The 26,297-nt window shown below is 36.9% G+C and overlaps 1 protein-coding gene across 8 annotated transcripts in view; it reads right to left on the reverse strand.

Moving 5' to 3' along the window:
* Positions 1-26,297, reverse strand: part of STRBP (spermatid perinuclear RNA binding protein) — a 167,529-nt gene that overhangs the window by 65,271 nt on the left and 75,961 nt on the right. For 4 of the 8 annotated variants that reach the window (XR_004260870.1, XR_004260869.1, XM_032251621.1 and 1 more), the window contains exons 1-4: positions 17,737-17,909; positions 12,649-12,869; positions 6,286-6,451; positions 2,509-2,653 (exon numbers count right to left, since the gene is read on the reverse strand). Coding sequence is in view for 6 of the 8 variants with exons in the window: in XM_032251621.1 (XP_032107512.1) it covers positions 2,509-2,653; positions 6,286-6,451; positions 12,649-12,869; positions 17,737-17,739 (535 nt within the window). In the remaining 2 variants the exon portion in view is untranslated. Of the gene's footprint in view, positions 1-2,508; positions 2,654-6,285; positions 6,452-12,648; positions 12,870-14,545; positions 14,656-17,736; positions 17,910-26,297 lie in introns of those variants that run through there. The other 4 variants (XM_032251616.1, XM_032251617.1, XM_032251619.1 and 1 more) reach the window with 3 other exon arrangements.

Consider the following 26,297-nt stretch of genomic DNA (forward strand, 5'->3'; position numbering starts at 1 on the left):
AAAAAAGGATAACTTTCAACCCCAGAAATTCCTGGAACCTGAATGAATCTTGTGCTTTTAACCCATGCAGTTGAAAAGAATTGCATTAAGAGGATGAGCAGCTGTCTAGTGTGAGAAAACAGAATGGTATAGCCCAGGTCTGAAATGCTCAATTATATACTAGATCCTCCAAGTTGCCCAGGAATGTGCAAGCCAGTAGCAAAGATCAAAAATTATCTTTGACAAAACCCAGGTTAGACAAAATGAGCAAATTAGAAAAGATATCAAATGCGTCAACAGGACTGGAATGTTAAGGACAACAGCAAAGCAAATCTTTCTGCCATTCAAAAGAAAAGGAAGTAAAATGTGAAAAACATTAGATCAAAGCCGATTCCTTCACCTTACCTGATCCCATGTAATTGCTGACGAGACTCAGCTCATAGAGGTTTTTCGATCCTTTAGCAACTCAAACACCTTGAACAGAGACTATGACTCTCTTACTTTATTACAAAATCTATTCTATAATAGTGTTCCAGCAAGGGTACAATATACTAAGAATGTTTTCAGCTTCTCTAAACAGAAGTTATAAAGGCAACAGACTAAGTTTAAAGGTATCACTGAAAGCTGTAACAAAATCTCACACAAGTACACCAAACCACAGGGATAAAGAATACTGATGTTCCCTTAATACTTTCAAAAACGAAATTAAAGATATAAGCAAACATGTAATTAACCTAGGCTTTGGCAACTTCAGTCTTTTTCTCATCTCACTAAACTCTCATAATTTTTAACAATACCTATAATTACAACACGACTTAGAAATGGTTGGTTTTATACTAGAGGGTCAAGAAGAACACATCTTACCAGAATTAACATTTATCTTGACACTTCAGAAATCATTTTATAGTTCTACAGTTAATGGTGAACTGTAAAGCTGTTAAAAAAATTAAGCCATTTAAGATTGGTTCTTCAGAGGTGCTATAGATACTACATTACAGCAAAAAAAAATTTAATGTATAGGCCTAAATTCAATTATAGACTGGATGCCCTTTGATTTTAAAATATGACTCATAAATACGTCTGGTTTGTATCTGCTGGATTATGATATAGCTGATTTTAGTTATCCCAAAAACATTTTTTTTAAAAAGAGTCTAGCACCTTTATGTCATCCTATGAGTCATGTCTCTCAAAAATTAAAATTCCAACTTCACTGGTACCTTTTTCTCTACCCTTACCACTAAGTTAAAATAAATTAAGAAACTGACCAATATTTCTTGCAGCACAGGTATTTCAGATAAGGGAGTAAGCAATGGGACTTGTTGAAAGTCTAGTGATGAAAAATAGCAACAGGGAGTCTCCACTGGCCCAGAGAGGCTGTAAATTGTCATGACAGAGTGGCCAGTTGGTCAAAGGTTTGACACAGGAGAAATATCACCTGGCAAGTTTCAAGGGAACGAGAGGCAGAAACAAGCTAACTTGACAGGATAAGAACATCAGAAAAAGCAGCCCACCACAACTCCATCATGAACTTCTCAAAACTACTAATAACTGAATAGATTTCTCACTCTACTTTTATGAGGATGACATTGCCAAAGAGCAACTCTTCTTAACTTCAGAAGAAAATTTAAAGCATGATTCTCACATAAATCATATTCAAAATGTTAAGAGGGTCACAAACCCCCTAGAAAAAAATTTACTGAACATTATCCATTAAAAAAATTCAATCTTCCAATTTACATCCCTTACACTATAAAACAAATCTAGACACAGATGAGTACAAATCTTACCAGATAATATAGCTATTAGAAGTCAAGAGCAATATGATGCAAGTAATTTTTTTTTTTTTTTTGAGGCAGAGTTTTGTTCTGTCTCCCAGGCTGGAGTGCAGCTCACTGCAACCTCCACTTCCTGGGTTCAAGCAATTCTCGTGTCTCAGCCTCCCAAGTAGATGGGATTAGAGGCATTCACCACTATGCCTGGCTAATTTTTTTGTGTTTCCAGTAGAGACAGGGTTTCGCCAAGCTGGTCAGGTTGGTCTCAAACTCCTGGCCTCCAGCAACCCACCCACCTCGGCCTCCCAAAGTGCTGGGATTACAGACATGAGCCACCGTGCCCAGCCAGGATGCAAGTAATTTTGGAACAATGAGCAAATTTGAAAACAATTCTGTTTTGGACCATGTTTAACCCTGAAATCTGACCATTAAGCCAAAATACACAGAATTAAGTTGGCTGATACCAATAACTTAATGCAATACTAGACAAAGTAAAACAGAATACTAAATGACATAACAAAGCAGAGTTAAAATCAACATGACAAGCACAGGTTTTTGAATTAACATTTTATATTTTGAATTCATACATTTTTGCAAAATATACCAATTATGTAGAAACAAAACCATTTAAAATACTATTAAAGAGTGGCATAAAGCAAATGAAGGTTATTTCCTAAATCCATAAAACACTGTTAACATAGCTTTTATATAAAGAAAACAAATAACAACAAATATATACATATATATGCATGTGTACCTCCATCCTTCTTCTCCAATTCGTCCCTAATTAGAGGTGAGGTAAGTATCACCTTCAAAGTTAGAGTGGGCTCTTTTGTATTCCGAATTATAATAGATGCCTCATTTACACATTGTTCCACTTGATATTTCTCTTCTGTGAGTTTCTGAAAGTCACCAAGATTTCAAAATCACCCAGTTAGTTAGACTGAAACCTCGAAAGAAAAAAAAAAAGAATGCTTGTACTAAGTTCTCAAATGTTACTATTAATATTACTGTGCTCAAAAGGCAAAGAAAGCCTCTAACTAGTTCTTTATTGGGGATAACACTTTTCTCTCCTCCCAACTTACAAGAAGATCCTTTCTCCATTCTTCAAAAAGCAACTACAGTGTCAACCATCCATACAATTATGAAACAATATTTAAAACCATTCTAATATTTAAAAGTAAAATGCCAACAGCATCAGTATGTGATAAATGGTAAATTATTGTTCTTAAAATTATTACAGAGAACTATTATGGTATAGAATAATAAATGGCTGGGACTGCTCTCCAAAACTGTATCTCTTTTAATAGAATAGCCTAAACAGGAACTCCTACTTGCCAAAACCTTACAAATATAAGATTATGTAGCTTTTTAAAGATCAACAAATAAGTAGGAGTGAAAAAGTATCTCTGCACAGTCACTCACCAGTAGGAAACAATGAGTATAAACAAGTAACTTCCTCCCTTCTCTGACAACAGGTCTCAGAGATCTTCCAATGCGACCTACCATTAGGGGACAAGTCATCTGACAACTACAGGAAAATCTACATTGCTTCTTTTAACATACAATTTAAGTAGCGGCCTCCCACAAAATAATCACCTGATCAGATTTATATATTAAGTTATGCTTAATATATTATTATACATTAAATATATGATTTAATAAGTTACGCAGGGCTTTTTTTCTTAGTAGTGAAATTTAGTATCTATTACCTGACATATAATAGCCAGGCTGAATGGAGACACTACCATGTCCCTGCTCATCAGTGTGTATTAAAAGACTTCAAAGTCACTTACATAAAAATAGCATTTTACCATTCAACAATCACAAAAAATTAGGAAAGGAAAACTCATTATCCTACTTCTGAACAGAGGATGCCAAGGAAGGGAAAGGCCATACAGTAGACGAAAGAACCAGAATATAAAGAAACTGCAAAAAACGGCTCGTATTCATTTTGCCACTAAAAGAGAATTAAAGATGTCTATCAAACAATAAATTGAACTTCATTTTTCAATTATGCATGCAGATCACCATAAGACACACCCAAAATAATAAACCTGACATGCATTTTGTACTAGACTAATTTTAAATGATTTCTAGTTTTGGTCATCCTCCTCCTCCTTTGCTCAAAGAAGTACTAAAATCATCCTAGGAAAGAATATGAAGAGAAAAGGTAAAGTATAACCTCAGCTAATTAACGTACTTAGATAACTGAAAGATTTGCTATGTTAAGTGCTCAGGAAAAAGATTTTTGATCCATAAGAAAATAATACCGTATCAGAGACTGGTTTTCCACAAACAACATGAAAACTGGGCAGGGTGGGGGCGGAGGGTGCTGGGGGGAAAAGGTTTAATTTTAAAAATCACACAAAATAATTTCATGAATATTATTAGTAACAATACATGTGCACACACGTATATATATGTGGGCATGTATGTACATGTATATAATTTAATCTGAGATTAGTGTACAATCTTCATCCCTATTTTACAAGAAAGTGTACCTTTACCCAAACACAGATTTATTGTTGAAGAAATATATTGGCTGTGTTAAATTGAAAGATAGTTCTCATAATATCCACCATTAGTCTTAAGAGTTCACACCTCTTTTACCTTCTCTCAGGCAGCATTTCAAAGACCTAAAGATATTTATATCATTTTTAGTCTTTTCTAGCCTAAAAAGCTTCAGTCTCCAAAAATTTGAGATAATCTGTATACCCTGTACTCTCTCCAGGGTAAACCCCTTGAATACTTGCTAACTAGACAAGGGCATTTTTAAACTGCAGCGCTCACAAATAAAGACCCTCACTCAAGAGAAAAACAATGTGGAGTTCACACAGTTGTGAACTGCACAGAGAAAGCTCTAACAATGACAACTACAGCTTGGCCCAATCTTCTGTATCTTCAAAACAGGAGAGATGTGATAGATTTCCCGAATAAGATCTCTGATTTACTATAGCACTGGTTCTCAATCACTTTTCAACAATGCAACACCTGAGGATAAGCAATATGACCAACTCTCATATGAAACAAGACTCATGAAAGGAACAGAAAGGGGGTGGCGTGTGTGAAAAAGCCGGTAACATGTCTGAATCTGATAAATCTAGATTTGAGAGTAACAATGTTTACTATACTAAAAGCCAAAATACAGATTAAATTCTAAAACAACATAAAAAATTGAAATGAGAACTTTATTAACATTCTAATAAGCTACCAGTATGGTTAGCCAGAAAGCCAATTAATGAGCTTTCCATTTTGCAAAGCTTTACTCCACGTTTAATACATAAAGCTGTATTTCACTCTCCTTCCCCAAATGATCACAAAAGGATTTTTTTATAAAGGGGGAAATGTAAATAAATTTAACCCTACAAAAGCCCAGAAAACATTTCTCCATCAAAATTCAAAGCGGAAAAGCCAAGTATGTTCTGTCACTTTCAAAAACATATATTAAGACATATAATATAAGACAGAATGGTAAAACAGTATCCCGAAAATTAATACAGGAGAATGTGCCAATCAGTAATATAAATTTGAGCATCAAGAATGGTATCAAAAAATCAGAGATGGTTTTGAGGGTCAGTTGGTGAATACGAAGGAAAATGATCCAGAAACAAAGCTAATAAAAACAAATTTAGAATTCATACATCTTGAAAAACATGCCCCTTTTAAGATATACAAATAAAAGAAACTAATTTTTAAAAAGTGAGTGGTGGTGGGGAGCATTCAACAATTCACAAATTTGGACCCACAGGCCAACATCTATTTCTGTGACGTGGATATGGAGACAAACTGATATAAAAGTATCAAAAGCTGTAATCTAATTAGACCACAGACAATATGCATCTGAAACTGAACGATGATCGCAGGTTCCCAAACAGCGATGCAATTAGTCCTTGGGGTAGGCTGGCAGGGGAGGTCCTAGAATGACCAGAATCCCAGAACGGTTACCTTCATCCCTGAGGAGCCTTCCGCCTTCAGCAGCATCCTCCAGGGAACATGCCAACATCAAATTTTTCTAAATGCATCCCAGTGTAAAAAAGGTTTGGAGACAAGGAATTAATAGTGATTTCCCATTAACAGAACAAATAGGTGACAAATTAACTGAGTCTTCAGTTTTAAATTTTCCTATCTATGAAAGTCTCTAGTTGATAAGAAAGTCTCTTAGTCTCTAGAAAATATCTCGTCTAGGCTGTTTTTAATCATCCAATTATTTTCTGCATTACACCAACCCTTCCAAGAACTTTATAATCTTGAGCCCTAGTCTAGAAAAAATGAAGATTCTCAGCAAGATATAATGGAAAAGTTTAAGATGGTACCTTAAGGGCCATCTTAATTTGGTAAATATATCCTGAGTATAAATCACCAGAAGTTTGTTTTAACTGTGATGAATTAGTCATTGACCCAGAGTAGTAGTAGTCATTTTGTCTGTGTTTAGCCTTGCTATTAGCAATACTTGATAATAAATCTTTCAAAGTCAATGCCTATTTTCACCTTTTTACAAATTCACCTAGAGGTGCAGTTAAACTGTACTCACCTGAATCTGAATAGGAAGATTATCTTTGACTGTATTTAACAGGGTCTCTGTGGGTTTGTCTTTGCACATTAAAACCAGCTCCAAGTCCATATCATCTTTGATCAGCAAGCCTTTTGCAACCAGGCCAATCCTCATTACACCACACAATGTCCGACCACCTTGATCCCTAAAAATAAAAGTCTGCATGATTACTTTCACAACCTACTTCCCAAACCATAACTTAATCATCACTTGGCTTCCTGAATATCCTTAAGAATTGATAAGTGAGTATGTAAATCCAGACATCCAAGTATCCACAAAATTAAGTCTCAGATTTGAGGCTTATAAAGTATCTATCTTCCCTCAAGGATTTAATGGGGAACATATTTCATACTACAGATCTTTTAATTCTTTACTGCACTTACATTGCTTAAGAAAACTCAAAAATACTGTATCCTCTTAAGTATTTTTTCAAATTGTTCTTTTTAAACTTCCTTCTGGCCAGGTGCAGTGGCTCATGCCTGTAATCCCAACACTTTGGGAAGTCAAGGCAGGAGGATCATTTGAGCCCAGCAGTTGAAGACCAGCCTGGGCAACATAGTAAGACCCTGTCACCACAAAAAATTCTTTAAAATTAGCCAAGTGTAGTGGCATGTACCTGTAGTCTCAGGCACTCAGGAAGCCAAGGAGAAAAGATTGTTTGGGCCCAGGAGGTCGGGGCTGCACTGAACCATGTTTGCACCACTGCACTCCAGCCTGAGTGACAGAATGAGACGCTGTCTCAAAAAATAAACTTCCTTCTGTTTTAGTAGTAATTAGGGAATTTGTGAGGGACATGAATACCATGGTATAATGAGAAAGAACATCAGCGTATAAATCTAAAATTTATATGGATTCTACTAGTGGTGCCTGCTGACTCAGTATCCACAACAGTAAAATGACTACTGGCTAGAGGAGCTTCAAGTTCCTCCCAGCTGTATCATTCTAAGGTTCGTCCCATTCTATATCAGCTTATGGGGAAAGCAGAACAATGTAGCATAGAGCTGAGGAAGGAAAGATAAACTGCCAGCATATGCATTCCAAATCCATGAGTAGCTAGAAGTGCAAACACTCAAAGAACATCAAGTCATGAATGGTGCATAAGAAAAATGCTCATCTATCCTTGGTTTTAATTCTAAAAGTTTCTTATTGGTTCATTTCCCTTAATCACAAGTGAAAATATTAGCTAAGCTTAGCAGTCTTTCAACAAATAAGCAAGTGTTTGAGTATGGCAAACACATTACAGGAGTTACAGTCTCTCCTGCTCCTGAGGCTTACTCTGTAGTTAAGCAACAAAAGCAGTAACAGTTTAAGCACCCTGCTCAAAAGGGGAAGAGAAAGTAACATCTGAGCACAAAGGGTGTCACATAATCTCATTTAAATCTCAGAACAAGCCTCCATTTGGAAGACAAGAAATGTGAACCTCAGTAAAGTTAATTGTTCAAGTTCACCAAGAAAGTAAAATGGCAAAGCCTAGATTCAAACCCAAGTTGTTTTGACCACAACATTCAGGTCCCTTACACTATATGATTGCTTCCCAAGTTCAGGAAAGGGAGAGGTCATGTTATAGATGTAAAGCAAGGCAAACAAAGTCTAACTTCAGCAGAATCTTGATCTGCCTAGATGGGAAATGGTCATTCAAGCTATAAGCAAAGAATCAGCAGAGCTGGGGAAGAATCAGCATAGTTGAGAATAAAATGGAAAGGGAGAAGGGAGGGAAACAAATTGTGGCAGGGGAAACTAGAAAGGAAATTATAAATAATACAGCCATGAGTTCAGTGCCTGGCACACTTATGAAGATTCAATAAACACTAAATCAATGAAAAACTATAAAGGTGGTACAAGTATAGAAATAAAAAACATTTTAAAGCAAGTGACCCAAGTGTAGGCAATTGTCTGATATTAACAATAGAGAATCAGTCATCTTTGATTCCTTCTTCCTCTGTATCCTTGTCCTCTCATTTCCAAACCTAATACTATAATGGTTTATAAATTCTCCCTCCATAATCATGATCAAACTATTGCTTGCAAACCAGTTTCTTCAGGCTTTTATTACCTCTAATGTAGACCACCTTAGTAACTTCCTTCTCACTAGCTTTTCTGACTGACCTCTGTCATCTCCAAAGTACTGTATACAGCCAACAGAATAATCTTCCAAAGGTGCTGATTGTATAACACTCTACCTACTATTTCCTCGATGTCCCACTGAACACCTGGACACTTACCATATTGGGAAGCAATTTAGAAAGTGGCTTCGCTTCCTGGTTCAAATCCTGGCTCTGCTACTTACTCTGTGACACTGGGCAAATTTCAAATAACTTGACTTCTTTTGAGCCTGCTTCCTCATTTGTAAAACAGGAATAATGCCTTTCTCACAGAGTCGTACTGAGAATACATTTAATACAAGTGATAAACTTTGGCCAGAGCCCAACAGATATTAATAGCTCAATAAACAAGTTATTATTCCTTAAACAGTTATTATACTTTCTCATACCTATATCGTTGCTGAAATTTACTTTTTTCTTTCACTTTCACCACCTGCCAAAGCCCTACCCATCCATCCGCTGAGCCTGTTCCAAGTGCTACCTCCTTGATAAAGCTTTTTCAGACCCCCAGAACCAGCACATCATCTCTCTCTGCTCTGTACTTTCACATTTTATTCACAGGACATTGATGCACAGATGCTAAGAAAACTGGATCTGGAGTCAGAGAAATCTGAATATGAATCCTGGCTCAACCACACGTATTTACTAAGTGGCCTTAAGCAAGTTAAAGTTTGTGAATGATTCACAGTCACTCTTTCTTATAAGCAAGTTTGGAGTACAGGAAATTTCACAAGTAAAACAGGAGTGAAGAAAGGGAGACAATAATAGAGACTAGTAGATTTGTTGTAAGATAACAGAAAAAATACTGTGGTACAATAGTTGGCACTCAATAAATAGTAGCTATTATTAGCTCAGTTATTAAATTCTAAATCATAATTATGATATACTTGGTCTTATCAGCCTACAGGTAGAAGACAGCACGATTGAGCAGAAAATGAATTCCTAATTCAAACAACCATGAATTTGAATTACAAAACTGGAACATGACAGTTATTGTAAAGCAAGCAACCCAATGTATTTGAATTTACTACATGTGAATTACTTAAAATTAAAAACAGAATTCAATATTCCTAATAATACAAATTGTGGGACTTTGTATAAGTTATTCGACTTTTGAATCAGTTTTTTAAAAGGTAAAGTTTTTTTGAATCAGTTTTTTAAAAGGTAAAGTATTAAGTTAAAATAAGAGAACGTAGGTAAAAGCTGCCTAACAGTGCCTGGCAATAGAAAACACTTAATTGCTTAATAAATACAAGCTACCCCCAACCCATTTCTGTGTCCTTCAGAGTGCTTAACACTCACCAGGCACACAACATATGTCCATTACCAGAACACAACTCTGCCTTTGGAAGACATGCCTGCCTCTGATGTAAGAAGAGAATCATTCTGGAAAAATAAAATTTTTTGTGAACAAGCAAGCACTCAGAGATTTCATCACCACCAGGCCTGCTTTATAAGAGCTTCTGAAAGAACCACTACAGATAGAGAGGAACAACCAGTATCAGCCTTTCTAAAAAATACCAAAATATAAAGAACATCTACATAATTAAGAAATTGCATCAACTAATGGACAAAACAGCCAGCTAACATTAAATGACAGTATCAAACTCACATATATTGTTATTAATTCTAAATTTAAATCGACTAAATCCCCCAATCCAAAGACACAGACAGGCAAAAAAAGCCAAGACCCATTGGTATGCTATATCCAGATCCATCTCACATGCAAGGATACACAAAGACTCAAAACAAAGGGATGGAGAAAAATTTACCAACCAAATGGAGAGCAAAAATAAATAAATAGAAAGCAGGAGTTGCAATTTTTGCTGATAAAATAGACTTCAAAGCAACAGAGATCAAGAGAGGCAAAGAAGGATATTACATAAAGATAAAAGGATCAATGTTAACAAGAAGAGCTAAAGATCCTAAACATATATGCACCCAATACAGAAATACCCAGATATATAAGACTTATAAAGAGACTTGGACTCCCACACAATGATAGTGGGAGACTTCAACATCAGTATTAGACAGATCAATGAGACAGAAAGTTAACATCAATATTCTGGACTTGAACTCAGATCCGGAACAAGTAGACTTAATTAACATTCATAGAACTCTCCACTTTAAATACACAAAATATACACTCTTATCAGTACTACATCACACGTATTTACAGGTTTAAATGAAATATTGGTTGGCTGCTTGTTAATTATTTTCTTCCCTCATTTTTTTTTTTTATGTCTCTATTATTAAACACAATTACAGGCATACCCATTTTTAGACTGCATTCTACCCCGGGCAATAAAGCAACACCCCTGTTCTCTCTCCCTCTTCCTCTTTCTCTTTCTTCCTTTCCTTTATTCTTTTTTTTCTTATTCTTTTTCTTTCTTTCTCTAAAAAAAAAAAAAAAAAGAAGAGAATCATTCTGTACTCCTTGAGTTCCACCATATGGGAAGGATCATAGGCAAGGACTCAACCAGAAAGTCTTCCATAAAATGGAAAGACTATATACAGACAACCAAGAGCATCCACACCAGAACCATATTTAAAAATCCAGGCCCGGCATGGTGGCTCATGTCTGTAATCCCAGCACTTTGGGAGGCCAAGGCAGGAGGACTGCTTGAGGCCAGGAGTTTGATACCAGACTGGGCAATGTGGCAAGACTCTGTCTCTCAAAAAAAAATTGTTTTTAATTACCCAGGCATGGTGGCACACACCTATAGTCCTAGTTATTCAGGAGGTTAATGTAGCCCAGGATCACTGGAGCCCAGGAGTTCAAGGCTACAATAAGCTATGATCACACCACTACACTCCAGCCTGGGCAACACAGCACCCTTTCTCTAAAAAAAAAATAAAAATAAAAATAAAACTACAAATGAAAGTATGGAGCATATTATCCTGTAAAAGTCTTTAAATCACAGACCTCATCCAGTTAAGCAAGTCTATAGGAGTGCTTTCCAAAACATTCCAGGCTTGAGAATAAACAAAATTAGAAATTGTATTAAAAAGAAAATTTCACTGAAATATATACTTAAAACAAAAATAGCAAATCTTATGTTATATATTTTACTATAATAAAAAAAGCTTTTAACATGACATAAACAAGTAACAAAGTGCAATTTAAATCTGGAATACATGACTAAGTTGCTGAAGAGCTGAGGTACAAACAGAACTAAATAATTAGATAATATTACTAATGAACATGAACTCCAAATCTAACAGTAACATTTGTACAGACATCATATACGACAACAATTACATGTCCAAGAACCTTCAAACTGACAAGACTATGACCAGACACAATGTATAAACTGCCTGTAAATAGCTAAAAAAAAAAAAAATTACACTCTTCAGCAATAAAACTGATACACTGATTATCTTTCATCTGAAGATAAAAAAGTTTATACTATCTTTCAGTGAAGAAAATCCATTTATCAACACTTTCCTACTGTTATTTATCTACTTACCACATTAATTTAAAAGTTAAAAGCTGAAGAAAAAATTCTGTAACCTCTTCCATTTACAAATTGCAGCCAAAGTAATGTTTTAAAATTTATTAATACAGTATAGTCAAACGAGCTCCATCTTTCAAAGTTAGACACTTACTCCAATCACAGTGACAAATGCTCAAAACAATAACTTTAAGCTTAACCTTGCATAAAAAGGTTAGTGATCTAACTCCAAGTACCACTTCAGTTTCACTAGCCTACTATTGTCACAGCACTCAGAATATTCTACTATAATTGTTAAAGGGTATGGTTCCCATTAGACCTTTATCCAATCCACAAATATAAAATGAGCAATTACAATATGCAGGACACTGCTAAATTCCCGGGAATCAATGAAAGTAGTACAGTCAAAAATACCATACGAGGATTTTTAAATGCCTTACAAAAATGATATTTTATGATCTCCCCAGAGACCAAAACACTATTTATTTCAAAATTTAAGAGGGTGAATCAACAAAGTAAAAAGATCATTAGAGGACTTGGTGTTCTCTCAAAAGGGATCCTAAAAAGGTCCATTTTCTTTCTCTGGCTCTAATCTTTACTCTTTTCAAGGTTTCCTTTCAAATTTAACTCAGAAAATCTCCACATAACATTTACTTCCTTAGATATAGCCTCATATATGCATGAGACAAAATCCAAAAAACACTGTAAAACAAACTCAATCCAGCAGGACCTTCGAACTTTGCTGTGCACATAGCACAACGTCCCAGAGGTCAGTCCACACTCACTTGGAATAGTTTTCTCCGGCCTCATCTTTCTTCACTTCTGTCTCACCCTCTGTTTTTGTGCCTTTATTTGTTTCATCCAACCAATCCGAGACATGTTTAAGAGCACATTCAACAGTAGATACCATATTCTGAACAGCTTCAAGTTCCTCCGGAGATGGATAGATTGTTGAATGTTTCACCATAACATGGCGATCATCATTAGCAAAAGATCGAATCGATCTCTGTTAGAAGGAGAATGAAAACAATTACTTCAACACAAGAAATACCACCTAAAAAGGATGATATACAAATATATCTTTAGCCAACCCACAGCACTGATTGTCTACTGTGAAACAGTTAATACTGAAACAAGAAAAAACGCTCAAGAGTAGGATGTAAAACCCCATTCTGTTGAACTCTTCACCAGAAAATAAGAGATCTTTCATTCATGTTTTGGTAAGGTTCAATTTGGTCACTCTTGGCATTATTTATAATGTTATATCTTGGCCAGGCACGGTAGCACATGCCTGTAATTCCAGCACTTTGGGAGGCTGAGGTGGGCAGATCACTTGAGGTCAGGAGTTTGAGACCAGCCTGGATGACATGGTGAAACCCCATCTCTACCAAAAATGCAAAAATTAGCCAGGTGTCGTGGCATGCACCTGTAGTCCCAGCAACTGAGAAGGCTGAGGCAGCAGAATCGCTTGAACCCAGAAGACAGAGGTGGCAGTGAGCCGAGATCACACCACTGCATCCCAGCCTGGGTGACACAATGGACTCCGTCTCTAAATAAACAAATGAATACAGTTATCTTTTAGCTGAATCTACACATTCTGAATACTACTTCAAAAAATGTCATCCACATCATGCATCATCTGCAAGAATCAAATACTTCTTAGCTTCCAGAGAGTCCCAGAAATGCAGGATTGTGAGTGACTCATAAACTGCCAAAGACTTCTAACCTTTCCAAACTGCCCAAGATTTCTAACCTTAAAAAACTGAGATTTTAGGGCTGGGCATGGTGGCTCATGCTTACAATCCCAGCACTTTGGGAAGCTGAGGTGGGAGGATTGCTGGGGGCCAGAAGTTGGGAGACCAGCCTGGGTAATACAGCAAGATCCAATCTCTCCAAAAAAAAATTAGCTGGGCATGGTAGCGGGCACCTATAGTCTTAGCTACTCAAGAGGCTGATGCAGGAGGATCCTTAGAGCCCAGGAGTTCAAGGTTAAGTGAGCTACCATTGTGTCACTGCACTCCAACCTGGGCAACAGAGGTCTCTAATTAAATTTTAGAATTTGAGACTTCATAATACAGAATAATACAAAATAAAAAGTTATCTGTGAACACCATAAGAAAACTATTAAAAACATTGGAGTAGTGTTAACTATTTGACATTCAAACCTTTGGTGCAAGGCTTTAATTTTTTAAATAGATTACTAGGAGACATTCCAAATGCGGAGTGGGAAAAATTCACACTGCAAAATGAATCAAGCTAATTGACAAATATGTTCTCAATCAAAATCTCCTCAGGGTTAATTTACTTAAATCTCAACAAAAATCATTTTAAAGCTCATTTGGGAAAAAAAAAATCAATGAGTGTATCAAGAAATACTCTATAAAGATGGATGGGTGGTACCATTAACTAAAATGAAATATCGACAGTAGAACAGACCAGCACCCAGAAAATGAATGAATTTCATGAAAATTTAACAGAGTAGATCCTATACACTCATGAGTCACACATGAGTCATGATCCTATACACTCAGGAGTCCAAAAATCTTTAAATTTTTCCAAATTTACAAATATCACAAGGACACTTGTACCAGTACACAGCAAAATGAATAAGAATAACTTAGTGAGTTTTCCATAAAGCCTAAAATATTCCATTTAAAAACTGGTTATACTGTCTTTACTTACATGAAATTATGAGTTAGTACATGGTAAATATTTTGTTTTGAAGTCCATCGCAAACTAAAACATTCTCAATTCTTTATGAACAGTCTTGCCTCTTTTTCTTGTTTGAATATCTATGTTTAAAAATCATATTTTTTTGGATAACAGTAAATTAACACTATAGTGTCACTGTCCTCTATAAAGCAAAGAAAACTTTAGTTGAAAAGGTAATGATGTGAAAAACTCAATCATTATATAAATATAGGCTAAAATAAATTCTAAAACCTTCTTTTTCTAAATAAAAATCACCTGTTTAGATTTCTTTCTTGCTCAACATCCACAACCAGTTTTCCAACTGGAGCAGTTTGCCATAAAGAAACAAATTTTTTTAAACACTTCGTGAGATTTGTTCATATATCCCAAAATAAGTATTAGAAAACAAAAGAGCTGAACAGTTGGAGATGCTAGGTTGTTTGCTAGGCTTATGTACTTGCTAAATTACCCAGTCCTGCACACTGACCACACCTGAGCAAAACTACATATTACTACAGTACATAAACATTTGTCATTTATCGCACAAATAATACAGACTGCCAACGTTAAATTCAAAAATGTTACATCTAATATTCTACTGGATGTGACAGGATAAGCATTATGAAACAACAGTGACAGGAAAAATTGAAGAAATAGGTATAACCAAAAATGGAGAGAAATCTTATTTACTCAAATAAGCTCCAAACAGATTTTCTTTAAGTATTAAAAAAACAAATCGGACTCAGTGCTCACGCCTGTAATGCCAGCACTTTGCGAGGCTGAGGCTGAGGCTGAGGCTGGCGGATCATCAGAGGTCAAGCAGTTTAAGACCAGCCTGGCCAACAAGGTGAAATCCCGTCTCTCCTAAAAATACAAAAATTAGAAGAGTGTGGTGGTGCATGCCTATAGTCCCAGCTACTTGGGATGCTGAGGTAGGAGAATCACTTGAACCCAGGAGGTGGAGGTTGCAGTGAACCATGATAGTGACACTGCACTCCAGCCTGGGCAACAGAGCAAGACTGTTTCAAAAAAAAAAGTCCAGGCACAGTGGCTCACACCTGTAATCCCAATACTTTGGGAGGCCCAGGTGGGCGGATCACAAGGTCAGGAATTCAAGATGACCAGCCTGACTAACATAGTGAAATCCTGTCTCTACTAAAAATACAAAAAAATTAGCAGGGTGTGGTGGCACATGCCTGTAATCCCAGCTATGAAGCAGGTTCAGGCAGGAGAACTGCTTGAACCCAGAAGGCAGAGGTTACAGTGAGTCAAGACAGCGCCACTACACTCTAGCCGGAGCGACAGAGCAAGACTCCATCTCAAATAAATAAATAAATAAATAATCAGAAGAACTAGGCAGAAAGAGAAAATTCTCATTGCAATTGAAGATCTAAAGAGCAAGTAACAAGAGAAACTGGAAAATACTCATCAATTAAATTATATTAAAGCACAGAATTTATACACCAGAAAATCTAAGCTGAATTTTAAAAGAATAAACTAAGGAAGACATCTTCATCTACTTTGATAAATAATAAAGCATTTCTTTTAGTCATAAGAATATCAAGACTATAAAAAATGAGCACAATCAGAGGCAAATAATTCACATGGTAAGATACAAAAGAATCAGTGTGGTTTTTTCACATTTCACCACATAACTAAAATGACAGGGAAAATCCCAAGTTAACATCTGTTCCTACCATCTAGATCTAAAATATTAGAATTTCTTCTCTAAGGAGCTAGCTGATTAAGTTTATAATCCTTGGCACAAATATTTTAAAAGCAAGTAACATTTAAGGAAGCACCACCAGGCTGGGCACAGTGCCTTATGCCTATAATCCCAGCACTCTGAGAGGCTAAGGCAGCGGCAGGATTGCTTGAGCCCAGGAGTTCCAGATCAGCCTGGGCAACAAAGCAAAACCCTATCTCTACAAAAATTCAAAAATTTGACAGATGTGGTGGCATGCGCCTACAGGCCCAGCTACTTGGGAGGTTCAAACAGGAAGATCCTTTGAGCCCAGGAATTGGAGTTTGCAATGACCTATGACCATGTCACTGCACTCCAGCCTGGGTGGCAGAGAAGACCCTGTCTCAAAAAAAAAAAAAAGAAAGAAAAAATCAAAACACATCACCACCATCAGACTTGCTAAACAATATATTCCAAACATACTGGGCTTTTTCTCTCATTTGTAATGTGTTTTTAAAACCTTGGCCAGCACAGTGGCTCATGCCTATAATCCCAGCAATTTGAGAGGCTGAGGCAGGTACATCACTTGAGGTCAGGAGATGGAGACAGCCTGACCAACACGGCAAAACCCTGTCTCTACTAAAAATACAAAAGAATGAACCAGGCATGATGGTGGGCACCTGTTATCCCAGCTACTCGGGAGGCGGAGGCAGGGAGACTCGCTTGCAGTGAGGCAAGGTGGCAATAAGCTGAGATCATGCCATTGCACTCCAGCCTGGGTGACAGGGCAAGACTTTGTCTTAAAAAAAAAAAAAGAAACCTTTTATTGCTTATACTTAGGAGAAAACTTCACACAACACCCTCCAGAACTAATAATACTAAGAGGGAAAAAAAATCCGCACATTTTACCAATTAAAAGCCTAGGCACCAGAGATTATGACCTCATCTAACATCACAAATTCTATTTAAGTCTGAACTCTTCACAAAAAACGAGGTTTCTTTGATTCTCATTTCAGTGTCCCTACTATACTCAGCACTTGACCCTATTATTTGAAAAATATGTGAAAGAGGTGACTTTTTCAGTTAAACATTTACACATTTTATAAACTTCTATATCATTCCTATCACTAATTAAAGGACTGATTCAGAATTAATTTCCACAAGAAAAAAAACTGAACTTAAAGTAAAAAACCTAGGTATTTGTATCAGTTTGCTAATGCCAGTTTTATTAGAAAATATTATTTATGAGCATTCCCTCCTTTGTTTTAATAATTCATGGCCTACAGGCTCATGGGGCCCTACCTTGTGGTTTATAGGGCTTATAATAAATCTGAATTCAGTCGCTTTGCTTAAATAGTAAGAGTGTCATCTTTATCTGATACACTAAAGCAAAAAATTTACACCATTGTTTTTCATTTGCCCTCACTGTTAACATTTCCAATTTTAAATTACTGGAGTCTTTTGTAAATAAATTATGAAAATGTCCACAATAACCTACCATGGTTTTCTATAGTATTTCAGCTTCTTTTTCCGATCCTTTCCCCTCTTTCTTGTCGTCTTCACTAGACACTGTTTCGTGTAACAATACCTCCTCATAAGCCTGAGTCCCCTGACAGCTAAGTGTCAATATAGCAAATATGTTTGAAGACTTGTTCTCTGGAACACACCTGCAAGAGAAGAGGAAAACAACTTCAAAAATGCTTATTTACTATTAGCTTCCAATCTGAGTGTGTAGCCCATAAACATATCACTAATTAAAAACTTAAATAAACTCAAAGAGGAAAATTCCCTCAGTTCAAACAAAAATCTAACATATTCCTTTGAAGGCCTGGGCCCAGGAGCCTAGGAGATATGGCCAGAAAAGTAAGCCTCCTGGTAGCTACAATGTGGCAGCTGGCTGACTGGCACTCAATAAGATAAATACATTTGCAAAGAGACTCAGTCAAGAAGCATCACCTGAAAGTAGTATTACTAGCGGCTAAATGTTGCAATTAATCATCAGGTTTTCAACTAGAAATTGGCATTAGACCCATCTGAAAATTTAGGAAAGACACCTGAAAATATAACAATATCAATGATTGTTCCATGATGCTTTTACATTTGATACTGCCATTAAAAAGTACATGCTGGCACAATGTTTGTTCTTTAATTTTTTTTTTTTTTTGGCCTAAAATTCAGAATTTGGGGGGGGGGGGGCTTTATTCCTTAACTCCCAAAAGACCCTATTTATCCCTGTGCCTGTACGCACTGCTACGCCAGACTTCTGAATATTCACTAGATCCTGACTTCATTACCCCTAGATGTCCCTCACTAGAATTCCACAGTATATTTCTATCCAGAGGCCTAATCATTGTTACCTATTTTGTTCCACCTTTATGAGATTTTATTCCAGAGTAAAAGTAAACTTTTCTGAGCATTGATTAAATACTTAGAAACCCAGCTACAAGAAAAAGAGAAAAAAAATTTTTTTTTAAAAGAGCTAACATCAAAATACAGCACACACTTTATGTGACTACAAGAGGACATAATTTACATAGTATGTATCGTATAAACTCACAAAGAAAATAACTTTCTCTTCATCTAAATATCTTTCCTTTAAATCAAATTTCCTTTAATAAGGAAACACCCTCGCTATTGTCAATAACAGTTTCTTAATATTATCAGTTATGCCAAGTAAGGTGACTCATGCTTGTAATCCCAGTGCTTTGGGAGGCCAAGACAGGATGATGGCTTAAAGCCAGAAGTTTGAGACAAGACTAGGCAACAAAGCAAGACCTATCTCTTTAAAAATACTACTACTACTACTACTATTTAATAGAACAGGTTCTAATAAATTTGACTTACTTTATTATTACTTGTATCACATTAAGGAAGAAATGCACAGTGCTACAATTCATGGGATCTTTTTGGGCAACCAAAAAACAGGGATTCAAGTATGCTCCCACAGCAAGAGATATCTCAAAAATGCTCTGGTCACTAAAATTATACCTTCCATATAAAGACCTTACTATATCACTAAAGTCTTCAGCATCTCCCATTCCCAACCCTACTCCATTCTAAGGGACTCAACTATTTACTACTTAGCTGTGAATGCAGCAGCCAAAAAGTATTGCTATGTGTTCAGTCAATAACTGAAACAAAGTATACAAGCTTTCTTTGTATAAGTGAAGCCAGTTCATGACCAGCCTGGCCAATATGGTGAAAGCCTGTCTCTACTAAAAATAAAAAACTTAGCAGGATGTGGTGGCGGGTCCCTGTAATCCCGGCTACTTGGGAGGCTGAGGCAGGAGAATCGCTTGAACCCGGGAGGTGGAGGTTACGGGGAGCCGAGATCACTGGAGTGCCACTGCACTCCAGCCTGGGTGACAAAGCGAGACTCTGTCTTAAAAAAAAAAAAAAAAAAAAAAAAAAGTGGAGCCAGCCAGGCACGGTGGCTCATGCCTGTAATCCCAGCACTTTGAAAGCTGCGGCTAGGAGGATCACTGGAGCCTAGGAGTTGAAGACAAGCCTGGGCAACATAGTGAAGCTCCATCTCTACCAAAATAAATTAACAACGAATTAGATGGGCATAGTGGCACATGCCTGTAGTGCCAGCTGCTCAGGAGGCTGAGGTGGGAGGATCACTTGAACCTAGTAGGGTGAGGCTTCAGTAAACCATGAACAACACACCACTGCACTCCAGCCTGAGCAAGAGAGCAAGACCCTGTCTTAAAACAATTGAATAGACCGAAGGCAGAAAAAGAAGGAACAATACTATGAGACAGCTTCAGATGTCGTGAGGAAATCATGGATCACCAATATAAAAAGTACAGCACTCCGCAGTCATTTAGCATGGAGGGTAACTACCCTACCATCAAGAACCTCTGGGAACTTCAGAGTATGATAGCATAGTGTAATAACTCATGAAAAACAACAACTGTATCTCTCTTCACTATATATTCTATTGGCGTTAAAAAAACAAACTTAAAAATCATCTGACCAACTCTACCCTCATTTTACAAATGAAACAGAATCAAATATTTAAGGTTATATAGCAAAGTAGGGACAAGATATGACTTGGAACCTAAATTATAGACCAGTGCTTTTTCCTATTTATCAATCTGATTGAGAAAAAAGCCTAATTTATAATATATCTGGTTTACTCTAAACAGATATGGAGAAACTAAAATCTTTTTTGAGAGTTTTTCTTTTTTAAAAAGAAAAAAAAAGGTGAACAGATAAAATTCTGGTCTTAAAATTTTTTAAAAAACTAACTTTGTTAGTTAATAGCTATGTGACTTTAGAAGCTATGTGACTCAGAGAGTCACTTAATTTCTTTGGGTCTCTGTTTCCTTTATTTATAAAATGAGAAATAATTCCATTATTAATTAGTGGAATTACATGTATGGAGCTCAGACTTTGTACTTGGCTCTGTTCTGTTTCATATATTAACTCAGCCCTCCTAACAATCCCAATTACTGTCTCCAATGAACACATAAGGAAACCAAAGCATAAACAGATAACATAACGTAAATAAAACCACAAACAGTAGAGTCAAGATTCATATCTAGACAATCCTCTTTAATATTGTTTTAGCTTTAAAGGACTTACATTTACTTTAGGGGACAAACTTCAGCTATTGCACAAAAAAAAAAAAAAAAAAAAAGTCTATGTGAATTACTAGGACCACAGAACACCCAGGCTTTGGAGTCAAGTACCAGCTTTCCCACTTCCCTTATCTGAGCCACAGTTTTCTCACCCATGCAATGGAGTGATTAGTATCTACTTCAAACTAAATAGACATGTTATACAAAAATACCTAATAGTATCTTACCACTCAATAAATGGCTTCAAGGGAAAAAAAACACACCTCAAATTTCCTAATGTCAGTAGAAACAATTTGTTTATACATGAGATATATGTACGTTTCTCTGAAAAAGTGAGATTAGAAAAATATTAACTATGCTCTCCTTCATAAGAAAATATTAACTATGCACTTCCTTCCTTATGTAGAAGGTAGTATTATATATAAAGGAATGTGTGTCACTTTTTAATTCAGCACTTTTTTTCAATTAATGGATATTATTGTCTAGAGCAGCTTTAGGTTTACAGAAAGGTTGAGTGGAAAGTGGAAAGAACTCCCATATACCTCTTCTCCCCAGCACCCACCACACATATCTTCTCCTATTATTGACATATTGCCTTAGTGTGGCATATTTGTTGCCACTGATAAACCAATGATGATACATTATTATTAAAGTTCATCGTTCACATTAGGGTTCACTCTTTGTACTGTACATTTTACAGACTTTTACAAATGACATGTATTCACCATTACAGTATCATACAAAACAGTTTAATGGCCCTAGGAATGCCCTGTGCTATTTGACCTATTTGACCCTCCTACCTTCCCTACCTTTGGTAACCACTAATTTTTTTCTCAGTCTATAATTTTGCCTTTTTCAGGAATGTCATAGTTAGAATTATATATCATATGCAGCCTTTTGAGACTAGTTTCACTTAGCAATATGCATTTAAGGTTTCTCCATCTTTTCACAGCTTGATAGTTCTTTTTTTTTTTTCTTTTTTTGAGACAAAGTCTTGCTGTCACCAGGCTGGAACGCAGTGCGCAATCTCGGCTTACTGCAACCTCCACCTCCCGAGTTCAAGCGATTCTTCTGCCTCAGCCTCCCGAGTAGCTGGGACTACAGGCACGTGGCACCACGCCCAGCTAATTTTTGTATTTTTAGTAGAGATGGGGTTTCACCACATTGGTCAGGATGGTCTGGATCTCCTGACCTCATGATCCACCCGCCTCGGCCTCCCAAAGTGCTGGGATTACAGGCGTGAGACACCTCACCTGGCCGACAGCTCATTTCTTTTTATTGCTGAACAATATTCTATTGTATGGATATATCATAATTTATCCATTCACCTACTGAAGGATATCTTGATACCAAATTTTGGCAATTATGAATAAATTCTTTTTTTTCCCCATTTATTTATTTTATTGCATTTTAGGTTTTGGGGTACATGTGAAGAACATGCAATGAATAAATTCTTAAAAGCATTCATGTGCAGGTTTCTGTGTAGACATAAGTTTTCCAAGTTTTTGGGTAAATCTCTAACAACTTTGCTAGCTATATTCAAACTATGAAACTTAGGTAAATATTTAGGTATTTTTTTCCTCCTGAAATGCAATGAAGAGAATGTAAAAATACTTTTTTTTTTTTTTTTTTGAGACAGTCTCTCTCTGTGGCCAGGTGCCAGGCTGGAGTGCAGTGGCACAACCTCAGCTCACTGCAACCTCCGCCTCCCAGGTTCAAGCAATTCTCCTGTCTCTGCCTCCTGAATAGCTGGGACTACAGGCGTGCACCACCACGCCCAGCTAATTTTTGTATTTTAGTAGAGACAGGGTTTCACCGTGTTGGCCAGGATGGCCTCGATCTCTTGACCTTGTGATCCGCCTGCCTCAGCCTCCCAAAGTGCCGGGATTACAGGCATGAGCCACCTCACCCAGCAATACTTTATTTAAAAATCCCAAGTAATGTTTTGCAAAGTTTGTCATAGAATCCAGTAAATTTACTCTCACAAAAGTAACTGAATAGAAAACCTTCAATTTTGTTAAACTAATATAGGCCACCTCACTAAAACAAGCTATGTCAAAATAAATAGGTTTTATTTCGTTATGAAAGAAACACCACACATCTACTGTATTAAAGATGGGCAAGAAAAGGTTAGAAAAAGACACCTCACTGGCTCTCCAAGAAGATCACTTTAAGATAAATTATGTGAGATTTACAAGTAAATACTTACTAATTGCCTATTAATTAGCATGTATATGCTGAGTAGTATGGAGAATACAAAGAGGAATCAAATCAGAACACACTAAGGGGCCAGGCAAGGTGGCTCATGCCTGTAATCACAGCCCTTTAGTTGGCTGAGGCAGGCAGATCATTTGAGGTCAGGAGTTCAAGATCAGCCTGGTCAACACGGTGAAACCTCATCTCTACTAAAAATACCAAAATTAGCAAAATGTGGTGGTGGCGTGACTGTAATCCCAGCCACTTGGGAGGCTGAGGCAGGAGAATCACTTGAACCCAAGAGGTGGAGGTTGCAGTGAGCCAAGATCGTGCCACTGCACTCCACCCTAGGCAACAAGAGCGAGACTTCATCTCAAAAACAAATAACACTAAGGAAAGTAGGAGCAAACAGACATAAATGCAATACCTCCCCAAATCCCTTCAAATAAATTCAACTTTCTCTACATGGTGGCATTATTTCTATCACTACTAATGTGAAAAAAAACACTGAATTTCAGTATTTTTCACTGAATTTCAACATTTTCTTCTGGAAGTTTCATTTTATGTTAATAGGCAAATGAAAGAAGGTTAAGCTAATAAACCTATCAATTACTTATCAATAGCTAATATAAAATTATCACCTAGTTCCAAACTCCAGCTATTCCTCCTTACCCAAAAATACCTATCATGATGGAAAAGCTCTATTCTACCATATCACTTGAAGGCTTGTAACAATGGGCAGAAGCCAAAAGGTCTTTTCTCAACTAACAGTATGTACAAAGAAGATGTGATGGCCATAATCTGAACCTAAAATATACTAAATGACCCAGCTAAGTGGAACCAGAATAGTTCCTGGATATTTACTGTCAGTGAGCAAAATGGAAAAGCTCTTATTGAGTAACCAATCAAAAGAGGGGGTAACAGAAAAACACATCCCTTCACTAAAATAGTTATTTGCCCTTCCCAATAACTGGTACCTTATGTGACAAAACAACATTCAGCCAGACAGATGACTCACTTGGTCAATGAACCAAAAATTCAATGCATTTCAACAAGTACTTACTGAACACCTGTAATATCCCAGGCACTGTGCTAGGCACTTTGGCTACCAACAGTGAACAAAACAGACAAAAATCCTTGTCCTTGTGGTCTAAGTCCAGAAGAAGGAAACAATCAAAAAGCAATAAATGTAAAATTAGGGGAATTAAACATTATGTTAGAAGGTGTGAAATGCTTGGAAAAAAGAGCAAGCAAGTTGAGGAGGCAACAGGGTAAGCACAATGCAGGGCGAGCGCAATTTTAAACAGATAATCAAGGCTTCACTGCAAAGGTGGCACCTAAGCAAAGACTTGATAGGATGAACAGTTAGCCATGCAGATATGTATGAACTGAGCACTTCCGGCAGGGGAAAGAGCTAAAGCAGTGGCCCTAAGGGTGTGCCTGTGTAAGTAGAATAGTAATAAGGAATCCAAAGTGGCTGCAGTGGGGTGGGTTGGAGAGAGGAGGACAGAGAGGACAGAAAGGTGGGGGTGAGGGGGCCAGACCATATATGGCAGAGGCTGGCAAACTTTTTCTTTAAAGTGCCAGATAGTAAATATATCAGGCTTTTCATGCCATAAATTCTCTACCACTCAACTCTGCCTTTGTAGTGCAAATGTAGCCATAGGCAATATGTGAACAAATAGGTGTGGCTCTGTTCCAATAAAACTTAATTACAGACACTGAAATTTCAATGACACATAATGTGCACTCAAAAATATCAATTTTGATATTTTTTAACCATTTAAAAATATAAAAACCATTCTTAGCTCACTGGTCATATAAAAACAGGTAATGGGCCCAATTTGGTCATGGGTCAATTTGTCAAGCCCTAATTTGAGGTCCTTCTGGTCACTTTAAAGACTGTAACTTTTACTCTGAGATGGGGAGCCCTTAAAGGGTTTTTGGCACAGAATGACAATATCTAAGTCATATCTTCAAAAGATCACTATGGTTATTTTTAAATACACTGTAGAAGAGTAGAAGGAAGGAGACCACTTAAAGAGGTTTAGTGATCATATTCTGGATACATTCTGAAAGTAAAGGCAACGGCATTTCTAGTAGATTGGATGTGGAGTACGAAGGAATTGGAGATATCGGGATTGACTTCAAGGTTATTGGACTGAGCAACTGAGTGAAAGAAGGTGCCAGGGAGAGCAGGTTTTGGGAGTAAAATCAGAAATTCAGCTTTGGATATCTGACATTGAATTTAAGATATTTATTAGATAGCCAAGAAGGAAACTGGATATGGACATAATGTTCATCAGAGAGGTTTGGATTAGGATATAAATATGGCGGTTTTCAGTAGTATGTGAAGCCACAAAATCGCCAAGGGAGTGGGTGTACCAATGAATACCAAAAAAAGCAAAAGGAGAAGCATAACTATACTTAGAGAAGGAGTAACCTGAGAGATTGGAGGAAAATGAGGCTGTGCTATTTGGAAAGTCAAGTAAATAAAACTTATAAAGGAGGCAAGATGTCTAAATTAAACACAAACAAAGGGCTGGGTGCAGTGGCACATGCCTATAGTCCCAGCTACTCATGAGGCTGAGGTGGGAGGATCATTTGAGCCCAGAAGTTCAAGGCCAGACTAGCCAACAGAGAGACCCTGTCTCAATTTTTAAAAAAGGAAGAGGAGATATAGCATAGGAACAGGAAAATTGTTTTAATTCTTGTTTTACTACTACGGATATCTAATCATTTACGGGTATTTACATATTTGGAAGTCTTGTATACTACTACGTAAAGCTGTTTTTCTACGTTTTACCATTTACGGGGATTTATCCTCTTCTACACGATACTATTCCCACTTCCGCCCATCACTGAGGAAAATTTTACCTTGAGAACATCAGACTCCTCTTCAAAACCTTTGATAACCATTAATTACCTAAGTAACTAGCACTAAACTCAAATATTCAGTGGCATCCAAGGTTCTTCACAATTTAACACTATCATAATTCCTGTCATTTCTCTCAACACCATAGTTCCAGTCAATATGGGAATAATGACTCTACCCTAGAACACCTTGCATTGTGCTACTGCTAAGCTTGAAGTTACCCAATTCCCTTACCTAGATTACGGACACCACACCACCATGATTTGTCCTTGTTCTATTCATCAAATGACCATCTCAAATCTACCCCTCCATGAAGCCTTACCTAATACTTGAGTTTATACAATTTCTTCCTGCTTTGAGCCATCCAGCACTTTTTCAGCTTCTTTTATATTTCTATTACTC

The sequence above is a fragment of the Sapajus apella genome, unplaced genomic scaffold (assembly GCF_009761245.1).
Source record: "Sapajus apella isolate SASKATOON/1434 unplaced genomic scaffold, GSC_monkey_1.0 scaffold76, whole genome shotgun sequence".
NCBI lineage: Eukaryota > Metazoa > Chordata > Mammalia > Primates > Cebidae > Sapajus > Sapajus apella.